The following is a 23300-nucleotide window of genomic DNA, read 5'->3' on the forward strand; positions in this document are numbered from 1 at the left end:
TTTTTTACCGGAAGTTAGTTAAGGACGTGCAAAGACACTTCCTGTTACCGTAGTAGTAGATAGCGGGAAATGCAAAAATGGGTGAATCAATAAACAGGAGTTTTTGTTGTGTCCCGGGTTGTTCGTGTTGTTCCCCAAAAACAACCATACCTGTCTTTTCACTCATTTCCGTCTGATCAAGCAACAAGAAATTTGTGGATTCATGCTGTTAGAAGAGAAGAAGGGCCGGATTTCTCTCTGAGAAAAGGCAGCACTTTCGTCTGTAGCAGACAGTTTGCCAAGGAGGATTACTCCGGTGGAACAACCATCAGTCGCCTTAAAAGTGGTGTTGTCCCAAGCCTTTTCCCTTGGAACAATTTTACAGTACCACTCAAAAGGGAGTCTGTATTTTGAAAGGGTGAACAAACGTCAGCTGGTCCCCTCCCAGGCGGATGACAACGGTGCAGCTGCTAAAATGGATCACGATTATGTGACACACCCACCCGCAGGTAAGGTTTAAATAACGTCTAAACATTACAGTTGTTATAAATATAAAATGTACACATCATTTGTTCTTGCCATATTGACGCTTTTTATTGTTAGTCTTTGCAAAACAACATGTTTTAAGTGGTTTAAAATGTGATACATCAGCATCCTCTAATGGTATTAATGATGTCTGCGAAATTTGTAGCCTTTGTCCAGTTTATTGGTCTTGGTGGAGGAATTTGCGTCAAATAAGGCTCAGAGAAAACACTCTGCAGTATACATTTTGCCGAGTATAAGCGCGAAGCGGAAGAACGCCTACGCGTCAGTGACGCATTTCCGTTTTTTGTGAAAAAGGTCTATAAGATAATATTCAGCCATGTTTACTGTTTGATCATAAGAGTGCAGCTATTGGTTACGGTTAATTGGGTATACTGTCAGAGGTATTTGACAGGTATTTTGTTTAACATAATATCACCAAGTGGACATGATCTGGATTAATGTGGCTGTTGTATTTATGATTTTACAGTCAGGCATTACCTGCAATTATAAAGCCTGGAAGAGCCAGGATATTTTTGAATATAACTCAGATTGTATTTGTCTGAAAGAAGAAAGTCATTCACACCTAGGATGGCTTGAGGGGCAGTAAACCATGGGATAATTTTCATTCTTGGGTGAACTGGGGTTTATGGGTAGTTAATTGTAAGGATTTGACAGAGACTTTTTGACAGAAAAGTTTGCACTGGTTACCTGTGTGGATTTGGTTATTTCTCTGAGCTGCTTTTTAACATCATTCCAGTCTTCTTGGGTTAGTCCAGCCCTGCACAATGTTTTCAAGTACAACACATAAAATAAGCCAGTAAACAGTATTGTTACAACATTTTTTACTGATACTCACCTCTGAGAGGACTCTGACAACACAGCCATCTGAAATACCAAGCACATGATAAAGTCACAGAACTAACCTATTAAATAACACACACACACACACACACACACACACACACACACACACACACCTGTTCTTGCGCCAGTTTCAGTTGGCCCTCCAGGCGGGCTTTGTCCTCTCTCAGTCTGTGTAGCTCTCTCTCAGTCTCTCCTCTCGGTTCGGTCCCCGTGGGACAGAAGTGGGCCTCAGGGGGTCCGGCCTCTAAAGCGTGTTCAGGGAGTGCCAGGATCTGCTCACGTTGCAGTCTGGGACACAGAGACACTACTTATCAGATCAAATCAGATCTAGTGTGTGTGGGAGCAGGCTTTGCTTTTTATACAGGACTGAAATGTCCCCCAGATAATGTGCAAAACCTGATCAAACCTGATCTGGTGAACCTAAGATTCTAGGGTTAGGGTTCAGCTCAGGGTTATTATCATAAAAGAAGTATTAAAAACATTTTTGTAAATAAAAATAAAATCCAAATATTAGATGAACTAGACTGTAGAGCAGGTGTTGCCTTTTATACAGGGATGAAATGTCTGAAAATGCACACACAAAATTTACAAAACCTGAACAAAAAAACATTCTCATACAGAAAAGAGGTTCATAAAGATACACACGGGTTCTAGATAAACACCAAATTCAGACATTTAGATTTAGTCTAGAGCAATTATTCTACTGGTTAGCTAGCATGTTTTATTTTTTAAGTAAAAGTTGATTAGTATTTACTGAAATGTTCATAGTAAAATCTCCTGTTAAGTCAGGGTTTTCCAAACGGGGGCTTTTGAGTTTGATGAAAAGCTAATCATAATTTTTTTAAATCATAACATTTTTAAATTACAAATAAAACTCCATGTCATTTTACCATTAATCAACATAACCGTGAACGTGAGAATGTGTTGTAAAATTAAAATATTAACATGAGATTTCAGGAAGACTTCAAGTGAGTCAAAGGGCTTTGGCTGATAAAAACGCTGTGCTTCATCAACAGACGCAAAAGTAAATTGTAAACGGTTTGTATTAAGAGCAGGATCTGTGATGTTCAAGCACCTGTAAGCGATGAGTAGCTGTTGAAAGGCATTGCTCAGACCCTGTATGCGTTTGAGGTAAGTTCTGGCGGCTTTGGCGAGCTGCTCCTCTCTTGAACGATATGATGTTTTCACCTCCTCCAGCATTGACTCAACAAACCCCTTCAACTTCTGTCCCGAATCACCGACACCGGGTGCAGTTACACACTCCTACAGCGCCAGAAACCATGTTACATCAAACCACTCGTCACGGCAATTTAGTTTAAAGCTACACTGTGTGATATTTTCCCCCATCTAGCAGTGTAAAGGTATATGACCATCCAGTGAATATTAGTTTCTGTTCCTCTCAATTCTGATTTCGTTTTAACTCCTACGGTGGCCGATTTAGCCCAAGATTAACATGGCAATCCCCCTCTTCACATTCGACACGGTGCCATCGAGTGTTAAAACGCGAAAGGCGAAGCTTGAATTTACGGGTATGTCCCTCTTTGGCTAATGTACTTTCAAGATGGAGGGCCAACATGGCGACCGGCATTCGAACCCCTCACCCGTATGTGTTTTCAATGGTATATTATAAACTTACGAGAATACTTTATTACTTGAAAGAAGTAAATATACATTAATGAGCACATATATTTTTGAAAGAACTAAGTGTTTTTAGCTAAGAATAAACTAAAAAAGTTACACAGTGTAGCTTTAAAAACAAGAAATTATAAACCACTGGAAAAGTTTGGAGTCTCTGCTGCTCACTAAGACTATTTGATCAGATATGCAATAAAAACATTATTGTTTTGAAATATTATTACAATTTAAAATAACTGTTTTCTATTTGAGAATATTTTAAAATGTGTTTTATTCCTGTGATTAAAGCTGAAATTTCAGTATCATTACTCCAGTCTTTAGTGTCACATGATCCTCACTGGCTTCATATTTCTGAGGAAGCCATCATACACTATCACTCAGATGTTTGCTTCAAGGAAGATGAAAAAAATAATTAATACTTTTATTCTGCAAGGATGCACAGAATTGATCGAATGACAGTAGAAAATGAATGTTACAAAAGCTTTCTATTTCAAGTAAATGAAACTTTTGAACTTCCTATTCATCAAAGAATCCTAAAAAATTATGTTTTCTACAAAAAACTGCACTCAACATTGATAATAATAAGAACCATCATAAATAGTTAAGAATAATTAAGCAGGTAATCATCATATCAGAATGATTTCTGAAGGATCATGTGACACTGAAGACTGGAGTAATGATACTGAAATTTCAGCTTTAATCACAGGAATAAAACACATTTTAAAATATATTCACATAGAAAACATTTATTTTAATTTGTACTAATATTTCACAATATTACGTTTTTTTATTGCATTTCTGATCAAATAAATCTAGCCTTGGTGAGCAGAAGAGACTTCTTTCAAAATATGTTTTAAAAAAAACGTGATTATTTCAAATTTTTGACAACTCAAGAAGCCACTTTAAGTGTGCGTTTTTTTCTGGCATGAATGCACCATTCATTGAACTAAACATCTGCTGGCGTGTACTCATACTGTGATGTCCTGAATGTAGCGTGTAAGTCGGGCCCTGTACTGTATGTTGAGCTCCTTCAGATGATTTTGTAGTTTAGAAACCTCAGTCTCGACCTCCTTCAGCTGGTGTTGAGATATAATCAGTGTCTGCATGTAGACGGGAACCAATCAGTAATCAGAAACACATATACAGCCTCTTCTGTGTGTGACCGACTGAAAATGTACTCACTGCAGACTGCTGGGATAGCTCGTGTCGTGTGTTTTGGATGGCTCTCTTATTCTCCTGTTGTTCCCTCCCCATGGCCACACTATGAGAGAAAGACAACGCATACACACATCAGCTGACCTTCACCGCCCACGTCTCAGGGCTAAACGAGTGAGCACATGTATCAAAGATTTTCCACTCATAAAGATAAAAGCTCCACCACATCACTCCTAATGTAGCAGGTGCACAGAGTTAGGTTTCACAAGGTCAAACTTTACGCAGACACCATTGTCCCCTCGTCTGAGTGTGGCTGTTGACACAAGACCCGTCTCGGCCAATCACAGGTGGTCAGGTGAGATAGACTCCTGTGGTCATTGGAGAGCGGATCAGATTTCGTAGAGAGGGTCTGGTCTATGATTTTGTGACTGCATACAAGTATTACTTTAGCATTATATTCATGATATTATAGTACTAATTAAAATGGAATTAGCCATATGAAAGTTCAAAAGAACCACGTTTATCTGAAATAGAAGCTTTTGTAACTTTAGAAATGTCTTTACTGTCACTTTTGATACATTTAATGCATTCTTGCTGAATAAAAGTATTAATTTGATTATTTTTTTCAATACTGTACAGGAGTGTTTAAAGTTACAAAAGCCTTTTTTATTTCAGATAAATGCTGATCTTTTGAAATGTCTACTCAAAGAGTCCTGAAAAAAAATGCACAACTGTTATCAACATTGATAATAATAATAAATGTTTTTTTAAGCAGCAAATCATCATATTAGAATGATTTCTGAAGGATCATGTGACACTGAAGACTGGAGTAATGATGCTGAAAATTCATTGGATATATTATATTAATTTATTTTAATTTATTTTATTTTTTTTGCTGTGCTCTTCTCATTTGCAAATATTTCTATATAGCTTTCATTTTTTATTTTCATTTAAATTTTCTGAAATTTTAATATTTATTTTATTTCAGTTAGTGTTGAATATTTCTAAGTTCAATTTTTAAAGCCGCACTGGGTAACTTTTGCTCTCGGGGTCCCCCTACAGTTTGGAAAAAATAATGTCCTCAACTACTGTCGTAAGCTCTGTCATCCTACAACAGGGGATGCCATCGCGCGTGCATTTGTTGACATGACAACCCTGATAGCCCTGAACTAGTGATGCGCGGGTGGTCTCAGAACCCGCGGACCCCGTATGTCTATTTAATGGTCGCGGATGTGGAGCGGGTTGTACAAATATATACAGTGGTGCGGGGCAGGCCAAATAACTTCATAAAAGCGGGACCCGCGGGTTGAAAAAAAATCCCGCGCATCACTAACAGTTACCCTGAACACTGCAGGAGTTCAAATGCGGGTGTTCTTCTGGCGTCGCGTGTGAAATGTCTTCATCCCAGGTACAGTCAGTGGCTTATGTTTCAGCATGTCATATGAATATAATTTCATGGGTTTTATTTTTTTCAAACGCCAAATGATCGCGATGCTCACGTTTACAAGCCAGCGTCATTAGGCTATAGTAGCCTAGTCTATTGGTTACCGTTTTACAGAATCTATGATACTTCAATTCAGTGTTTAAGTGGTAGGTAATAATAACCATAGAAAGCATGACAGCCGAGTCAGCATCGGTTGGGCACGCCTCCTTCAGCTCACGCCGACGAGGAAACGCTGGTCCAATGTTGATCCTCGTCCTGCCTTTAATCACATCACTTTTTCGTTTCCTCTTATTGCTTTCCTCCTGAAAAAGCTTTGCTTTCTTATTTGTCTGTGCTGCTTCGGACATGATTATAACATCGACAAACAAACGATAGTTGGGCTCGCACGTCTGAATGTAAGGAAGTGTGGGTGTTGGTGGAAGTGACGTATATGCCGTAAAGCAGTCGAATTTTGTAGTTCTTTTTGTTCTCGGGTTACTACCCGAAACCCGAAGTTTAAAAGTACGATTAAAAACGATACAGACCCCATCAGGCTATCGTGTCGTTCAACCTATTGTAAGTCGATTTATCATCACAAGAGTCTTGAAAATATATTATGAAGGTTGAAAAGTTACCTAGTGCTGCTTTAAGTATTTCATCTAGCACTTATATTTTGTTTAATTTCAGCTTGATTTCAACTAATACAAATTATTTTTAATAGTTTTGTATTTAGGTTCACAACACTTGCATGCTCCACACATCACTTATTATATCACACTGATGAAACAATAAGGGGCCGCTCACACGGAAAGCATTTTTTCCATTCCACTGAGCTACTTTTCTATCGATTTTCAATGTAAATATGTACACACGTCTTTAACTGTTACGCGTGTGTCTTTTGCATCTCTTGCAGCGTCACTCAAGTTAAAGACCACATCTCTAGACCTTGCACTTTTTTCCCTCCAACTGACCTGCGTCCTGCAGTTTAACAGCAAAAACAGGATGCGAGAAGTCCAAGTATGCCACAGATGTTTCAAGTTTTCATTGTTATTTTAATTGAAAACTTCATGTGATCCGTGTTCCTGCATGTTGACATCAGACATGGACCTTATTCAGAGCAGCGCCGTGATGAGGCTGAGAGGGATAGACTGTAAAAGTGTCTCGATCACTTAATAACTAATCACATCATTTTGTCTGAAATTTCTTGGAAATAGATTTTTGCAGTTTTATCATCAGCAGAACAACCCAAAAACCTGAAATAACAGTACAAACCACTGAAGAGATGTATGTCTATCCCCCACAGCCTTGCTTTCATTTCTGTTAAAAATCAAAGACGGCGCTGCTGTGGATGAGGTCTGTACTGAAGATGCTTTGTGAAATCTTTTGCATGTATATGTATTCATGCTTTTCCAAATGTTTTCGACTAGAAGGCAGTCTCTTCGACAACTGTAACCTCAGGTGAGCACTCGCTCCTGTGATTGTACTCGTCTATGTGGTCACATGTATTTCTGACTATATCCAAATGTGGTTTCGGTGATCACAAAACATTTTAGACTCTGTTTTCAGTGTATTTAGTGCCGCCCACTCGTGTTTAGTAACCCAAGATGGGTCTTGAACTCAGAGCAGACGTCATTGTGAGTCTCACACTTTCTCCTCTAGTTGTCGTTGGTGGCCCTCGTAGCTTTTCCTCAGTTTTTCTAGCTCATCTCTCAGGTTATTCTGCGACCCCTGCATTGAAAAACATCACACATGTATAAAATCACCACAATAACACAGAAAGATTGAGCAGCAGTTTCTTTCCTCTTGCGGTCAGTCCTCAATTCCCTGAGAAAGACTATACTTTAGCACTAAAGCTAACTACAATAACTACAGAACCATTTGCACTGCTGCCAGTACTGGGCACAATCACTCTATCTTTATCGACATCTGTAAATCACAATGATTTATTAATATTTCTTTGTACTATACTGTATCAGTAAAATACTATATCAATAATTGTTACCTGCACTTTAAAAACTTTAATTCTTTGTTGGTACTTAAATGCTAAGTATATTGCTCACAGTGCATTGTTAACAGTAAAGTAATTACTCCTCATCTATCCTTAATGTTATTGCAATTTGTGTAAACTGCACTGTACACCTGACATACGCTCCACTGTGTGCTTACATATGGCTGGAATGACAATTAACTCTAATCTATATCTATAATCTATATGAATATTATAACAACATGAAATATTATACTTTAAATATAATGTATTATAGAGATATATTTGTGTGTGTGTATATATATATATATATATATATATATATATATATATATAAAACACAATTACAGTTCAATTACATAAAGCAGTATATACAATATAGCAAATCTAAGATGTGTGATTATTTATAGTTTCACAAAGTTTTAACTTTATAGTCCCCCAGCAATATATATTAAGTTGAATATATAGTACATCCAACTTTATTTGCATGCATACATTATACTTACGTTAAGCGATATGCTATAGCAAATCTCAACTTCTTGATTGTTAATATTGTTGCAAAATGTAAACTATATTATTGCAAAGCTCTAATCTGCAAAATGCAACCATAAGGCATGAAGGTATTAAACTGTTATAATCATAATTTTCTGTAAATCTGCTTTTGAACAATGTGTATCGTGAAAAGTGCTATACAAATAAAAAGGCCTACTTGTTATACTAGAAAATAAATCATATACTGCTGATTTTCTTACATTTCTTTCCAGTGGGCTCTTGTTCTGTTCAAACTCCTCAGGCTGTTAAAAAAACATCAAAACAGAGTAGTTAAATATAAAACTTCTTTAAGTTCATTAGGGAATATTGTTGATCTCATTTCAGTCCTTAGTGGGAGCCATCACTATTATTATTTTTCATACTTTGGTGTGTGTTCAGATCACAGATCAAATCCAAGGGCCAGTTGTTCAAAAAGGTGTGCAAAGGACAGGATTTGGAAATCCCATGTTTTGCTATCCAGGATCAGGTAATGCATCTAACTTTTGTGCCGGTTGTTCAAAGCAAAATTCTATTGGATCATCCTGATCCAGATACACACACTTTTTCAGATTAAAGGGCCCCTAAAGGGACATGGTGAAAAAAAAAAAAAAAAAAAGGAATAAAAAAAACCTTGTTGCATGCTTTTCTGTTCTCTCACAAAGAACTTTTGACTGGTTCATCTCTAATTGTGCCAATGTAGTTTACAAACAGTGATAAAAACATAAATTAAATATAATATTTAAAGCTGTCTGGGGATTATTTTATGGGGGCAAAATCTATTGTTTACATTACTGTAGACTATCAAAAAGGCTTAAAGGGTTAGTTCACCTCAAAATGAAATTTATGTCATTAATGAGTCAAATCATGAATCAATAAGCTGATTAATGACTGTTTGAATCTTTATTTGAGGATTGAAAACAAACCCGGAAGAGAAGACGATGCTGAATAAAGTCGTAGTTTTTGTTATTTTTGGACCCAAATGTATTTTGGATGCTTCAAGAGACTCTAATGAACCCACTGATGTCTCATATGGACTACTGTGATGATGTTTTTATTCCCTTTCTGGACATGGACAGTATAGTGTGCATACACTTGCATACACTCTCGGACTAAATATAAAATATCTTAAACTGTGTGTGAAGATGAACGGAGGTCTTACGGGTGTGGAACGGCATTAGGGGGAGGAGTTAATGACATCAGTTTCATTTTTGGGTGAGCTAACCCTTTAATATTTCTGTGGCCTTTGAATTCAGTGCCTTCTAAAGAAACACTTTGCTAAAGGAAGTGTTTGATAAGGATGAGCATGAGTCTCTCACCCCGACTCTGTTCTGCGACGCCCTGCTGATGAGCGCTCGAACCCTCTCCACCTCCAGTGTGTGTCTGTGCGTCCGCTCTCTCTCCTGCAGGAGCGTGTCGTGTGTGTGTGCGAGGGCGAGTAGCTCAGAGCTGAGCTCTTCAGAGTGTGTGCGCTCTCTTTCATAAGCGCTGCTCAATGACAGGAAGTTGCTCTTTAGGACTGAGTACTCTTCGGCCAGGTCACGCTCATTACGCTCAATGACTTCTAAACGGGCCGATACTGCTGACACTTCCTGTCTGAGCCGGTCACGCTCTGTCTGAAGGGATGAGGCAGTTCCCTCCTGAGATAAAACCTGGGAAAGAGAGCATGACGTGTAAATGCAGAGCTGATTTATAGCTTAATTGAATTTGTTTAATTATTGACAAATTTCGCAACATTGACAGTAGATATGCTTCCATCCAAAGATGCAAATTGAATGTATGCGCAAAATTGGAATATTGCATAAAACAGTAGCAAGTAAAGCAATGTTTCCATCCCATGTGTTCAAGAGAACAAAAATGGATATCTTTCTGGATACCACTTTCTGCATATCTGACAATTTTTGCAATAAAAATGGTAGTTTTATGCAATCCGGGATAAGCCACTGTGGCCCTTCTTTCGTAAATCATAAATGACTTAAATCATAAATGGCGTGCAGACAATGTTATCTTGCGTTCCGATGCTTGGTATTTGGGAACACAATCATCTGAGACGGTTCAGGGAGGGAATTTTACCCAACCATTTTGATGACAGACTTTGGTTCTGTAATAAGGTAGTTTACTGGAGGCAAGGTGAAGTGATGAACCCAAGTGCAGTTTATTTACAATGTGAACAGATGTCAAACAAACGATTGACTTGGACCAGGACCAGGACCAGGACCAGGACCAGGACCAGGACCAGGACCAGGACCAGGACCAGGACCAGGACCAGGACCAGGACCAGGACCAGGACCAGGACCAGGACCAGGACCAGGACCAGGACCAGGACCAGGACCAGGACCAGGACACTCACCAACAGCGAGTTACAGAAAACAATACTCAACATGGAGCATGGCAATGAGGGTTTAAATACAGAAAAACTAATGACTAGACAAGACACACCTGTGACCAATGATTAAACAATGAACCAATGACAGAACAGAACTGAGAAGCCACATGACTAAATGAACCAATGACAACATGACACAAGAGTCTAGGGAATACATGACAATGGAGCACATGGCAGGATCACATGACAAAACCAGGAAACATGACAGTGACCGTGACTGTGAACATGAAAACCAAACACACTGTAGCTGTGTCCCAAAGTGAAGGGTGCGCACTTCGAAGGCCATGCACTTCGAAGGCCAGACCAGGCCACGCCTTCAAAGTGCACGAAGTGCACGAAGGGCGAACCGAGAGACAGGGTTGCCAGGTCTGAATAATAAAACCCCTCCAATTGTTATTCAAAAGTATCGGAATCACGGCCAGAATGGACCAAAATATCCCAAAATGCGGGGCGCGGGCAGTAGAAATATTGCTTGAGTAAAGACAACTTAACCTGTGGACTATAGGCTACAAACACCTCAAAGCAACAGTAGCCTAACAGTAGCCTAAATGCAACCCCATTCCAGACTTGGCAACAATGAACCAAAGCGCCGTTAATGGACTAGCAGGTTCTGACAACTGACAGCGGACGTTCGTGAGGCGATCTTAAAAAGAGAAATGGAGCATATACTACTACTACTTATATATATATATATATATATATATATATATATATATATATATATATATATATATATATATATATATATATATATACTTTTTTGAGCTTTCTATTGGGTTTTGACGTGCTTCAAAGCCTGCGACGATGGGCTGGACCATAAGCATGTAAATCTGTAGCCGGTTAAATATTGTCAAATTGCAAATATTATTTAACAGTTTATTTCTTATGTTAAATGTAACTGTTACAATATATTTTAAACATTTAGCCTGTCCAAGTTTTTTTTTTTTTTTTTTTTAAGTAGGCCTACTTATTTTTATTCAACTCATCATCTCAGACTCAGATGCATTTTTTATGGCATGCCATGCAGCCGTCGACCGATTCGGCCCCGCAAAGCTGCGGACAGTGGAAATTTGCACTCATCCCAGAAGATGATGTCCCGCGCAGGCCTTACCAGAGTCTCTATTGTGCATTATTCCCCATCCCGGTCCAGCTCCAGCTTCTCCCGCTCAGCGCAATGAAAGTGTTGCAAAGTGTTTTCTTTTGGTTTGGCTGATAATAAAAATGTGTTGTTTCTAATGTTAAACTTAAGTTATTTTATTGGTCTATAAATAGGCTATAGTTGTAAAAAGCCTACGTAGGCTAATAGACCAGTTTATTTTCATTTACACATTTTAAATTACATGACAAGAAAATATATGTATAAACATAAATGTGTTTAATGTAGCTACAAATTATAACGTGCATTACAAAAATAAACAATAGCTAGGCTATAGAAAAAACACTTCTCTTTAATTTAGCCTACGTTTGAAGTTAACGAAAATGAACAATATACAGCAGTTCGTTTAATTTACAAATAACTTGCATAAAAAATAATAAGCTAGCCATTTAAATAGTTCTGTGTCGGCCACGCATTCAGCCTTTGGAGGATCGATGTTTCGTTGACCGTCGTCAGTGAACATTCATTCATTCAATCATTCATTCATATAAAAAAAAAAAACACTAGCATCTAAGTCAGCAGTTTTCGTTTGTTTGTATTTTTTCTTATAATTCTGAGTGACAGATGTCACATTTGATTTAGCCTATTTTTCTGTGATATTTGTTTTAGTTACGGTGTTGACATAGGCTACAGCCTAGGCTGTAAGAAAAATAAATGATTGCACGGACAATTCCTATTCAGTGTCTCTCTTTCTGTAAGGGAAATTTAAAAGATAGATCCTGGAAACAAAATCTAAATTTAGCTGGATCAGTCGGGTCGGTAATAAAATAATTTATAGCGGGTGAGCACGGAGTGAATTTTGCGCGAGCGGAATGGTGCGGTGCGGAATAGCGGGAGCAGGATGAAAATACAGCGCCGCGCAGATTATATTTTGAAGGCTATTTAAAGAAAGTGTATGTGGAAAAAAAGAAACAGCGAAAAGGGTGATAATGGACTGATTCTTCTTGCGATAATGGTTGAGAAATAAATAGCATTTAAAAATTGGGAAATTAAAGTTTATCTTGCTCAGGGCAGGGAACTGGGAACTGTGTGAATGCACTAACGTTGGACGTTTTATTTACTTCTAGCGCTTGCTGTTGTGTTCAATAGTACCCAGGCTACACTTGAGTGCACCGACCGCTACCGTCTTTAACTGGAATCTGATCGAGTGCCGCGGGAATGCGGACCAGTCAAATCCTGTAGTCACCAGTGTGCTATGAATTCTGGGATAGGGAAGGCTGCGAAGTTATGGGAAGGTCCCATCTGCTGTACCCTTCCTTTGCCTGAGAACTGAGAACCGAAGGGCGCATTTTGAAGTCGCTCATGAATTGCGGCAGCCTTCGTCGCACCGCTGTGACGCAATCGCACTTCAAATGCGGCCTTCAGAAGCTGTGTCCCAAAGTGAAGTGCGCGCACTTCGAAGGCCGCATTTGAAGTGCGATTACGTCATACCTGCACTACGAAGACTGTCCCAATGTGAAGGCTGCACCCTCTGAAGGCCGCATTTGAAGTGCGATTACGTCACAGCGGCACTACGTAGGCTGTCCCAAAGGGAGAGCTGCACCTCTGAAGGCCGCATTTGAAGTGCGATTGCGTCACAGCGGTGCGACGAAGGCTGCCGCAATTTATGAGCGACTTCAAAATGCGCCCTTTGGTTCTCAGGCAAAGGAAGGGTACAGCAGATGGGACCTTCATATAACTTCGCAGCCTTCCCTATCCCAGAATTCATAGCACACTGGTGACTACAGGTTTTGACTGGTCCGCATTCCCGCGGCACTCGATCAGATTCCAGTTAAAGACGGTAGCAGTCGGTAACTCAAGTGTAGCCTGGGTACTATTGAACACAACAGCGCAAGCGCTAGAAGTAAATAAAACGTTCAACAGTTCCCAGTTCCCTGCCCTGAGCAAGATGAACTTTAATTTCCCCAATTTTTAAATGCTATTTTTTTCTCAACCATTATCTCAAGAAGAGGAATCAGTCCATTATCACCCTTTTCGCTGTTTCTTTTTTTCCCATAAACTTTCTTTAAATAGCCTTCAAAATATAATCTGAGCGGCGCTGTATTTTCGTCCTGCTCCCGCTATTCCGCACCGCACCATTCCGCTCGCGCAAAATTCACTCTGTGCTCACCCGCTATTACCGACCCGACTGATCCAGCTAAATTTAGATTTGTTTCCAGAGTCTATCTTAAATTTCCCTTACAGAAAGAGAGACACTGGATAGGAATTGTCCGTGCAATCATTTATTTTTCTTACAGCCTGCTGTAGCCTATGTCAACACCGTAACTAAAACAAATATCACAGAAAAATAGGCTAAATCAAATGTGACATCTGTCACTCAGAATTATAAGAAAAAATACAAACAAACGAAAACTGCTGACTTATCTACTAAAATAAAGTATATATATATATATATATATATATATATATATATATATATATATATATATATATATATATATATATATATATATATATATATATATATATGAATGAATGTTCACTGACGACGGTCAACGAAACATCGATCCTCCAAAGACTGAATGCGTGGCCGACACAGAACAATTTAACTGGCTAGCTTATTATTTGTTATGCAAGTTATTTGTAAATTAAACGAACTGCTGTATATTGTTCATTTTCGTTAACTTCAAACGTAGGCTAAATTAAAGAGGTGTTTTTTCTATAGCCTAGCTATTGTTTATTAATGCACGTTATAATTTGTAGCTACATTAAACACATTTATATTTATACATATATTTTCTTGTCATGTAATTTAAAATGTGTAAATGAAAATAAATTGGTCTATTAGCCTACGTAGGCTTTTTACAACTACAGCCTATTTATAGACCAATAAAATAACTTAAGTTTAACATTAGAAACAACAAATTTGTATTATCAGCCAAACCAGAAGAAAACACTTTTCAACACTTTCATTGCGCTGAGCGGGAGAAGCTGGAGCTGGACCGGGATGGGAAATAATGCACAATAGAGACTCTGGTAATTCCTGCGGGACATCATCTTCTGGGATGAGTGCATATTTCCACTGTCCGCAGCTCTGCGGGGCCGAATCGGTCGACGGCTGCATGGCATGCCATAAAAAAATGATGAGTTGAATAAAAATAAGTAGGCCTACTTAAAAAAAAAAAGAAAACTTGGACGTATATAGGCTAAATGTTTAAAATATATTGTAACAGTTACATTTAACATAAGAAATAAACTATTAACTAATATTTGCAATTTGACAATATTTAACCGGCTACAGATTTACATGCTTATGGTCTAGCCCATCGTCGCAGGCTTTGAAGCATGTCAAAACTCAAAACCCAATAGAAAGCTCAAAAAAAGTATATATATATAAATATATATATAGCTTCTTGCGTATGCTTGCACTCTGTAATATATATATATATATATATATATATATATATATATATATATATATATATATATATATATATATATATATATAAGTAGTAGTATATGCTCCATTTCTCTTTTTAAAATCTCCTCACGAACGTCCGCTGTCAGTTGTCAGAACCTGCTAGTCCATTAACGACGCTTGGTTCATTGTTGCCAAGTCTGGAATGGGGTTGCATTTAGGCTACTGTTGCTTTGGGGTGTTTGTAGCCTATAGTCCACAGGTTAAGTTGTCTTTACTTGAGCAATATTTCTACTGCCCGCGCCCCGCATTTTGGGATATTTTGGCCCATTCTGGCTGTGATTCCGATACTTTTGAATAACAATTGGAGGGGTTTTATTATTCAGACCTGGCAACCCTGTCCCTCGGTTCGCCCTTCGTGCACTTCGTGCACTTTGAAGGCGTGGTCTGGTCTGGCCTTCGAAGTGCATGGCCTTGGAAGTGCGCACCCTTCACTTTGGGACACAGCTAGAGGTGCAGCTTTCACTTTGGGGCAGCCTACGTAGTGCCGCTGTGACGTAATCGCACTTCAAATGCAGCCTTCAGAGGGTGCAGCCTTCACATTGGGACAGTCTTCGTAGTGCAGGTATGACGTAATCACACTTCAAATGCGGCCTTCGAAGTGCGCGCACTTCACTTTGGGACACAGCTTTTGACAGGCTCAGGCATTTCATATTGATCAAACACATATTTGATATGCTATACGATGCGTCCACTGGTTAGTCCAGTTATTTAATCACATCCTCTGTTGAGGCAAAGTCACGTGTGCTTTTGGTTGCCCATTAAGGTATTTACTCAGTGAATGTGTTTCCATCACAATTTATGTCTTCTTATCAGATTTAAAAAAAATGATCTGCTCAAATGCTTTTTTATGGGCATTTTTAGAGTAAATGCACATCTTGGCATTTCCTATATGCAATAAAGTGTTTGTTTATGCAATATAGCAAAATTCACATAAAAGAGTTACTGAGTTATTGATCTGAATCAATATTGAACTTACCATGTTTTTCAAATCAAAGAGCTCCGCTTCATACCGCTCTATCATTTTATTGGCCTCAATCTGCACATCAACAAGGTCTTTTGAGATCTGAAACACATACACATGAAATATAAAATATCAGGGAAATCCTGAGTGCAGCATATTCATAAGCAGATATCAAACAGATCCCATATTTCCAGGCTTCTTCAGTTTACCTTTAGTTTGTCTTCTTCACACTGGACTAATCTGACCGACAGGTCACTCTTTGACGCGGCCTGCAGGCCCAGTTTGTTCTGGGCCGAGTCAAGTTTATTAAACAGCACTTCATTTTGTTCCCGCAATTGTACCTGTAAAGTATATGAATCAATGCAGTTAAAGGATTAGTTCACTTTCAAATAAAATATATGATTTACTCACCCTCAAGACATCCCAGGTGTAAGAAGAAAGTCATATAAGTTACTCCTAGGATGCTTGAGGCTGAGTAAATCATGGGCTAGCTAATTTTCTTTTTAAAGTGCTAATCCTCTAACACTATTATCAACAATCAGCATGTTATAGATTAGTGCAGGAGGTTTCAACCTTTACAATACAATTTGGAGCAGTAAGATTTTTCTTATGGTAAATGGTAAATGGACTGCATTTATATAGCGCTTTTAACAGACCCTATGGCCATCCAAAGCGCTTTACATTTTGCCTCACATTCACCCATTCATACACCGACGGCGATGTCAGCCACGTAAGGCGCCATCCAGCTCGTCGGGAGCAGTTGGGGTTAGGTGTCTTGCTCATGGACACCTCGACACTTGGTCAGGTGGAACCGGGGATTGAACCACCAACCTACTGGTTTGTAGACAACCTACATGAACCACTGAGCCACTGCCGCCCCACAATCACAGTAAGATTTTTCTTATGTTTAAAAACAAACAAAAAGTCTTGTATGCACCAAGACTGCATTTCTTTGATCTAAAAGGCAGTAAAAATTCTATTGTGAAATATTATTTCGATTTAAAATGTTTCCTATTTGAATATATTGTCAAATGTAATTCATTCCTGTGAACAAAGGTGAATTTTCTGGATCATTACCCCAGTCTTGTGTCACATGATCCTTCAGAAATCATTATGATATGATGATGATGCACTTATCAATGTTTAAAGAACAGCATTGAAATAGAAATACATCATTTAAAAATGTCTTTATTGTCACTTTTGACCAAAGATTATAATTTTTTTTGAATGGTGTTAAATATAATTTTCACTGACTCTGATTAAAACCCAGCGTTCATACACTATAATATTACAACCCAATTAGTTCAGCATTAATTCCTTCATATGACAAGAAAATACCTTACATTTTCGTCAGTCAGAGAGCGAATTTGCTCCTGCAGTTCGTTATTTGAGCTCTGTTTATTCGTCGAGTCCATGTTCTGCAGCTGTCAGAGGTGTGTGTTGGTTTCTATAAACACGAGTCTCCATGGGCGTTTACAATGATCTTCAGGAGCAGCAAACTGCGAAAGGGAGCTCCATCTGACGTGTGAATCACACTAAATGAATCTTTCTGATAACTCAGTTGAATCGTCGGAGTTGCTAAACGATTCAAATTAGACGTTTATTTCAATCAACATTCGCAACTATTCCATAAACATGTAAAATATACCAATAGTAGAATACATATATGAATTAAACAGTAAACATTGAGCAAGAAAATACAGTGACATAAGTTCCTTAGCATAGAATCATAAAGTCTCAGCAGATTGCCTGGGGAAGCAGAATTTGGAAAAAGTTTTGCTGAATTGTTCCTTCTGTTTGGTAACTGCAAGATAAATCAATGACTCTTGTGAAAGCTTAACAACTCTTTGTCCTTTCCTTTACAATGAAAAAGGGTTGTAAATCTAGCATGTTCCGTTTGTCTGAAGGCCTATTGTTCAACTGAATCGTGATCAAATTGTCCAATACGGCACAAACTGACAACATAGCCTACTTGATTTTTTCCCCTTCAATTCTGTATATTTACCATGTTATATGAAAGCGAATTGAGTTAGCAATGTTTGGTACTGACTCTTTGAATATTAACCGAACTGATTAATTTAAATTAAATTTGGAAAAACGGACGGTACAACCAAAGTGATTTGAACAGCGGTGACATCTTTGCCCAGTTAAATTTTTTTATTAAAACTAGAAATTCAAAATCGAAAACGATTTTTCAAAATAGGTTCTGCAACGAACTGAACTTATAATAAAACCAGTTATTAATGAAATGTATTAAAAAAAAAAAAAAAAAAAAAAACGTAAACGAATAATCGGAATCAATTTTGGGGGGAATTTTTTCGAAAGAACCGACTCGTTAAAAAGATTCGGACTTGCACACAATGATTCGGAAAAATGGAAATCTGCTCAGGAGTCAGGATAGGATTTGACAAAATGGGATACTACCACGATTGTTGCCATTCAATCTCAGTTGACTTCAGGAAAGTCAGCCTTGCTTCTGATCGTCGCTGATAGGCTCATTTTCCCGCCAGTTACAATATGAACTAACCGGTAAAGGTCAATGAGCAAAAAGTAACGGTTTTCGCGATACTATAGACTTTGAGAGACGTGTTGTAATTCAATCAAAAAAGCAATACGATTTAGTAAACATGTAGAAAATTTATTAAAATACAAGATACAAGATATATGATACAAAGGTAACAGAACAAGTCTGGTCATTAAATTATTTGTAAATTGTACAAAATTACTTAAATATAGTGGTCCCACTGGATTGTTGTTCAAAAGGCCACACATACACACACACACCACATATATAAGTGCATTCTTGGCATTCGCAAACAAGCTACTCTACTTAAGGCAACCTGCAAAGTGGCTTTAACAACATCACACATCAACTATCAAAGACGTCTCATTTACTGTCAGTCCCATTAAAATATGGCACGTTTAAAATAAAATAGGGCAGCAAACCAAGACTCAGACAGGCAGACATCTGTAGGCTAGTCGTGTGCGTTTTTGTATGCACTGAGAAATGTGTGTGATTATCTGCAGGTATCTTGAAGACCACCATTCTGAGCAAGTCGTTCTCTCAATGATTGATGTTTTCATCTTCCTCCACCTCCTCATCATCCTCGGCAGTATGGGTATTTGTATTTCCGTGGACCAGGCGGATTCCAGCAGCGTTTTGTAGAGCCTCCAGACTGGGTTGACTCACATATAAGCTCACGTTTATGTTGGGACGTGCTGATCTCAATTCCTCTACTTTACTCCATGCCTAATAATACACATAAAAAATTAAAAAGATAAAACACAATTATATAACTGAAAATTAATTTGAAAGAAATAGTTGTGAATTTACTGAAAATGTAAATATACTGTCCCTTATTTAATTCTAAATTGCAATGAAACTGTGGAGTGATTTTTTTGCATGAATAGGAAAGCAACTCAAACTTGGATCCACACTTGTTCAGCAAGTAAAACATACATACTTATAAGCTGATGACGATGTCATTAGTTCAATGAAACACATGTAGTGGTTTAATTTAGAAACGAGCAAGAGTAAACGTGCAATGTAATTGTGCAAAGTGAGTGCAATAAAAGGAGCAAATGAATGCCTAGCCTCCTCAAAATAGACCATTTGTTAGCAGCAAAAAGCCGCCTTCGAGTGTAAAGTACATGTTTGCAAGAAGAACACAAATGCACCCAGTTTCGATAGGATCAACCAGACCAATGCTGCTAGAGCACACTTGGATTCGGACCACAGCAAACATCTCCAGTGTGAAATCTCCCTAAAACACAACATGCCATTAACCTCAATGTTAAAATACCTGCTGGAATTTGCCATGATGGCAGTAGTATTCCACCAGGAACCCATACACATCTCCAACACGCACTGCAGGGTCCAGATCCTTCTCCTCCAGCAGAGACTCACACACACGCACCGCTTCTACTGGATCCTCTTCATGCATCCTTAACACACACAAATACATTTGCAAATGCATGCAGAGCTGTGGAAAGAATGGACAATTGAAATGCTTGTATTTTATGGGTACCTTCGTGCCTGAATGAATCTCTTGATGAGTCCGAGTCTGTGTGTCAGTATGAGGAGTTTGCTGTCAGTCTCTTCTCCAGTGCGACCCTTGGCTTTAGTCAGACACTTGCACGCCTCTGTCAGAGCTCCGTATGCCTTCTCATAATTCTGATAATCATCAATTTCCACCTGCGAACAAACACCACAAAAAAGTAACTGCATTTACAGGGATAATTCACCCCAAAATTGTAAATAAATTGTAATCATTTACATGCACTTAAAGGGATAGTTCAGCCAAAAATTAAAATGTAACCAATAAAACATGTACAAATAAAAACGTTAAAACGAGCGTTTTAAGAGCTGGTAGTAACATGGTTTTGACCCTAGCTCTTGAAACGCTCCGTTTTTATATGTTTATGGTTTATCGGTTAAATTTTAATTTAAAGCCTATTAATTATTCATCATGATGTTTTTGAATGTACAACAAACCACACAAACGTCATAAGTTGACCTCAGACAACAGTATATATATATATATATATATATATATATATATATATATATATATATATATATATATATATATATATATATATATATATATATATATATATATATATAAGAAGCCAGTTCATGACCCCTTTAAGTTGTTCCAAACCTGTATGGATATATTCTGCTGAACACAAAATAAGATATTTTGAAGAATGTCAGTAACCAAACAGTTGATGCACCATTGACTATTTTTTTCCATACAACGGAAGTCAATGGTGCATCAACTGGATGCCCTCAACTGAACTGTTTCATACAGGTTTGGAACAACCTGAGGGAGACTATCCCTTTAATAATAAAGAATTGTCAGTTTTGACAGTACCTCAGCACAGGCCTCATAAAAGCCAGCGAGCATGTCAAGTGCGCGTCCTTTTGTGTAGAAGCCGATGATGTTCTTCATGATCTCCGGGTCATTCCTCCAGTCCAGAGACTGCAGGTAGTTGGCTGCCAATATGTAAATGTCTTTCTGTCTGGAAACACCTGCGAAAAACACTATTTTCTCTGTATCACCTGATTTCAGTAGTGCTCGCATCGCCTGTCAAAGACAAGAAAAGGAAGAGAAAAGAAAAGCTTGATATCTTTGCTCTTAAAAGAGGCTAGTGAAAATGCATTAAAAAGTGCAACAAACAAATAAAATATAAATAAAACTTGGTGCTAACTTGGCAGATTCTGATAGCATTTAATGCAAATCAATGAGATTTTTATTTAAAAAATAATAATTCAACAGACTACTTGCATAAAATGCATTAAAAATTCAAAATCTCTTAATTAAGATCTTACTAGTCTTATTAAGATTATATACAAATGCTTAGTTTTATAAATAAATCTGTAGTTTTAATAGTGTATGTGTGCAACACATAATGCAAATCAATAAAATGATGATTTAGATGATAACCATTCATCAAATGTAATAGATTGTGTGCAACAGTTGTTTTTTTGCAGCAAAGTTTATCATTTTGATAATTTAGAAGCATTAGAAATTCATGTATCGTATATGATACAGTAGGTTTTATAGGGTTCATTTGAGCTGAAAAGTGTTCGGCTGGTCTTGTGGTGCTGTGGAATTAAATGTGAAAAATCAGCACACTTTCGGAAATTGATGGGGAAAAGGTAAATTCTATTATTTAGCGTCATTATTTTGTGATTGACCAATCGGAATCAAGTATTCGAGAGAGCCATGTCATAAGATTATGCAAAATGACAGACGTTTTGAATGATGATGATGGTTTAATCAGCTGTTGATTTGAGCAGAAGTCAAACCTTGGTCTTGTTTCCAGCTTGTGTGTATTTCTTAGTCGCTAGGTGGTAGTTGCCCTGCCGCATGCAGCAGTCTGCGATTTTCTCCAGCAGCTCCTTTCGCCCGGCCTCAGACAGATAGGACGAGTCTTTTGGCACCGTCAGACTTTCAGCCAGATCGTCTGTGATGGTCAAACTCTGGTCCAAACACAACTGGAGCGCCTCATTGTACTACACAAATTCATTTGCATATAGTTAGAAAATACTCTGCTGTGATTACAATTAAAAGGGTTCTGTTTGCATGCATAAATCTAACGAATATGACGTGCTATGTTATGTTATGTTGTTATGTTTGACAGTGTGTGCTCAGTGTTCACCTTTTTGGCAGCCACCAGCAATTCCACAGCTTTCTGGTACTGAGCATGTTTTATGAAGAAATCTGAGCAGCGTGCTAGTAAGGCAGGGTCGCTGGTTTCATTCAGGTCCTCTGCGATCAGCTGCAGAGCTCCAAACTGCTCTGTGGCAAAAGCTAGCTCTAAAGCCTTTGAGACATGACCTGCCTGGAAAGGTGGAATGGACATGTGTTATATAAGTGATCAGCACCACCTAGTGGTAAAGTTTGACACAACATGTATCTGAATTTATTGACACATGGTGAGAATGTTTGGAAGTACCTTATGATAAAGCATAACAGCTCGGTCCATGTGCGTTCCTTTCTCTTCATAATACATGGCCGTGTCCATCATGTCTTCTGGATTGCTAAGCAGTGCAAGATTCATGAGTTGCTCGTCTAAATTATTCTCTTTACACAGTCGGATGGCGTTGTTATAAGCTTGTGCTCGCGTGTAGAAGTGCACCGACTGGCTGATTTCATCTTGTCCCTCGTACTGCCGTGCAACATGATAGGATGCTGCTCTGTTGCCCGTCTCATTGGCTATCTCACTCGCCTGAGAAATATACAGATGAACCTGAAGCATTCAATGCATCAGGGAATCTTAAAATCAAATTTGTTAAACATACCTTCTGAATGTTTCCTAGATAACAGTGCACGCGCACTTGAGACAGGTAGTCCTGAGCGAAGGCGTAGTAATGCAGTGCGGCCTCCATGTCTGATTGGCTCTCCAGATAATGACCCCACCACTTGTACAGATCCCTGTCCAATCACAGACCAGACAACGGACAGTGGGAATATTAAAGCCATGTCGGACCGCAGGGGCCATAATCATAAATCATCTCTGATATACTAACTCACTTGTCTTTCATTTTATTGATGTAGATCTCCAGCGAAACATTGTCCTCCATTAGCATTCTCGGGACTTCAAACCGATGTGTGTCGGACTTCTCAAAACTATTAAATAGGAAAGAAAAAATAACAGACCTATCTGAGGCAAAAATAGCAATGTGAATGTTAAGGACCAGGACTAAATAATTGTTTTAGGTCCAGACCAAATGAACCAAGCAAACCGAAATACAAGTGTGGCCACACCCT

General features: G+C 38.3%; 2 protein-coding genes across 7 annotated transcripts in view; both read right to left on the reverse strand.

Moving 5' to 3' along the window:
- ccdc78 (coiled-coil domain containing 78) overlaps window positions 1–17760 on the reverse strand; it is a 70010-nt gene extending 52250 nt beyond the window's left edge. For 4 of the 5 annotated variants that reach the window (XR_010901383.1, XM_067434563.1, XM_067434564.1 and 1 more), the window contains exons 1-12: window positions 17364–17760; window positions 16230–16361; window positions 16036–16122; window positions 9416–9748; window positions 8321–8362; window positions 7227–7309; window positions 4186–4264; window positions 3978–4103; window positions 2444–2631; window positions 1482–1656; window positions 1361–1389; window positions 1213–1282 (exon numbers count right to left, since the gene is read on the reverse strand). Coding sequence is in view for 3 of the 5 variants with exons in the window: in XM_067434563.1 (XP_067290664.1) it covers window positions 1213–1282; window positions 1361–1389; window positions 1482–1656; window positions 2444–2631; window positions 3978–4103; window positions 4186–4264; window positions 7227–7309; window positions 8321–8362; window positions 9416–9748; window positions 16036–16122; window positions 16230–16361; window positions 17364–17435 (1416 nt within the window). In the remaining 2 variants the exon portion in view is untranslated. The remainder of the gene's footprint in view (window positions 1–1212; window positions 1283–1360; window positions 1390–1481; window positions 1657–2443; window positions 2632–3977; window positions 4104–4185; window positions 4265–7226; window positions 7310–8320; window positions 8363–9415; window positions 9749–16035; window positions 16123–16229; window positions 16362–17363) is intronic. The other variant, XR_010901384.1, reaches the window with a different exon arrangement.
- Window positions 17761–18658: 898 nt separating this feature from the next.
- ift140 (intraflagellar transport 140 homolog (Chlamydomonas)) overlaps window positions 18659–23300 on the reverse strand; it is a 32443-nt gene continuing 27801 nt past the window's right edge. The window contains exons 22-30 of one of the 2 annotated variants that reach the window (XM_067435165.1): window positions 23064–23159; window positions 22832–22964; window positions 22486–22758; window positions 22189–22371; window positions 21836–22042; window positions 20898–21110; window positions 20049–20215; window positions 19824–19965; window positions 18659–19270 (exon numbers count right to left, since the gene is read on the reverse strand). In XM_067435165.1, the coding sequence (XP_067291266.1) occupies window positions 19085–19270; window positions 19824–19965; window positions 20049–20215; window positions 20898–21110; window positions 21836–22042; window positions 22189–22371; window positions 22486–22758; window positions 22832–22964; window positions 23064–23159 (1600 nt within the window). In that variant the 3' untranslated portion in view covers window positions 18659–19084. The remainder of the gene's footprint in view (window positions 19271–19823; window positions 19966–20048; window positions 20216–20897; window positions 21111–21835; window positions 22043–22188; window positions 22372–22485; window positions 22759–22831; window positions 22965–23063; window positions 23160–23300) is intronic. The other variant, XM_067435166.1, reaches the window with a different exon arrangement.

The sequence above is a fragment of the Pseudorasbora parva genome, chromosome 24 (genome assembly GCF_024679245.1).
Source record: "Pseudorasbora parva isolate DD20220531a chromosome 24, ASM2467924v1, whole genome shotgun sequence".
Lineage (NCBI taxonomy): Eukaryota > Metazoa > Chordata > Actinopteri > Cypriniformes > Gobionidae > Pseudorasbora > Pseudorasbora parva.